The 1,248-nt window shown below is 29.6% G+C and overlaps 1 protein-coding gene across 1 annotated transcript in view; it reads left to right on the top strand.

The window, feature by feature from the left end:
* Positions 1–650: 650 nt before the first annotated feature.
* The window catches only part of LOC112210031 (uncharacterized), a gene marked incomplete in the record, with an annotated part of 706,770 nt that continues 706,172 nt past the window's right edge, over positions 651–1,248 (top strand). Inside the window, 1 exon segment of the mRNA XM_067047358.1 lies at positions 651–810. Coding sequence (XP_066903459.1) covers positions 750–810 — 61 coding nt within the window.

Genomic DNA, 1,248 nt, shown 5'->3' with positions numbered 1-1,248 from the left:
CTGTTTTAAAATTCACTATATAATTAATAGTTTCTGATATAAAAATAGACTCAAATATTTTTATTTTTAACGTATATTTTCTTCATGTAGAATTAATGTATTGTTAAAATCGAATTTATGGTGGTTTTACATTTAACAAATTTAAAAAAAAAAATTATGAATTACATAGAAAACTTATTTTTGCAGACTCTAGAAGTTTTATTTACAATTTTACACATTTTTGGGTTTTTAATGAATAATTTTGCACATTTTTTTTTTTTCCAAGAAATTCTGGTCTCTACTTATCATAGAAATGTGTTATTTATAGTGTATTGTAGTTTAATAACATTACAAAATATATTAATTTTAGTGACAAATATGTTTAATTTCTAAATTAGCTTATTTCACATAGCAGTAAGTGAACTATTGAATTGGGAGCGGGATTGCATTTTCAGTTTCAATTTGGAATACTGCCCGCGTTTCTGGAATGGTCTCAGAGGCAGATAAACAGAAAACTCTGCCTTATCAGTTTTTCGCAACAGTACCTTCTCATGCCATTTTTCCAAATATAAAAGAAAACTCTTTGGAATTTGAGGCACGTCCAGTATTAATAAGAAAAGCGGTGGGATAGGGTTGGGTTTGGTGCCGTGAGGGGCGCTAGGGTTGTTGGACTGCTGTAGCGGCAGTCTTGTCCCGACATCGCTCAGAGGTGGGTGTTCATTCGCCCGTTCGAGTTTTCAGTGTTCGTAGTCTGTGTAGTGTCTTGGAGTATGTCGTTTTTCAGGTGCCTAGCTCCCATCGTAGTAGTACTCTGTCTATCGCTATTTACAGGTGAGTTCCTAACGTATATACAATTTTTTTTTAAAAAGTTTAATTTTGCTGAATTTTATAATTTTCCTTATTTCTAGTGTTAAAATCTTATTTTTTAAAGTTAGAAACACTTATAAAAAAAAATCGTTAAGTAGTTTGTTTACACTTTGTTAACAAAGACACTTACCAAAATCTGTCAAAACTAGTAGTATCTCACATCTATAAATTAAAATAATTGTATCTCCAAATAGACCTGTATAGAATTAACAAAAGTTGTTTTTAGTGTAAATTATAAAATATTTAAACCGAAAAAACCGTTACATAACTATTTTTTATTTATTTATTTCAATTAAATGTCACATGGTGAACTTCATTCCTAGATTTTAATATTTTAAATACTCCTTTCCACGTAGCACCTTGGTTAATTTTCCAAAAGCTTCAAATTGTGGTAATTTTAAT

The sequence above is a fragment of the Halyomorpha halys genome, unplaced genomic scaffold, assembly GCF_000696795.3.
Source record: "Halyomorpha halys isolate HHAL.00 unplaced genomic scaffold, Hhal_1.1 Scaffold139.1, whole genome shotgun sequence".
Lineage (NCBI taxonomy): Eukaryota > Metazoa > Arthropoda > Insecta > Hemiptera > Pentatomidae > Halyomorpha > Halyomorpha halys.
The sequence above is the reverse complement of the archived record's forward strand: the minus strand, read 5'-3'. Positions and strand labels throughout refer to the sequence as shown.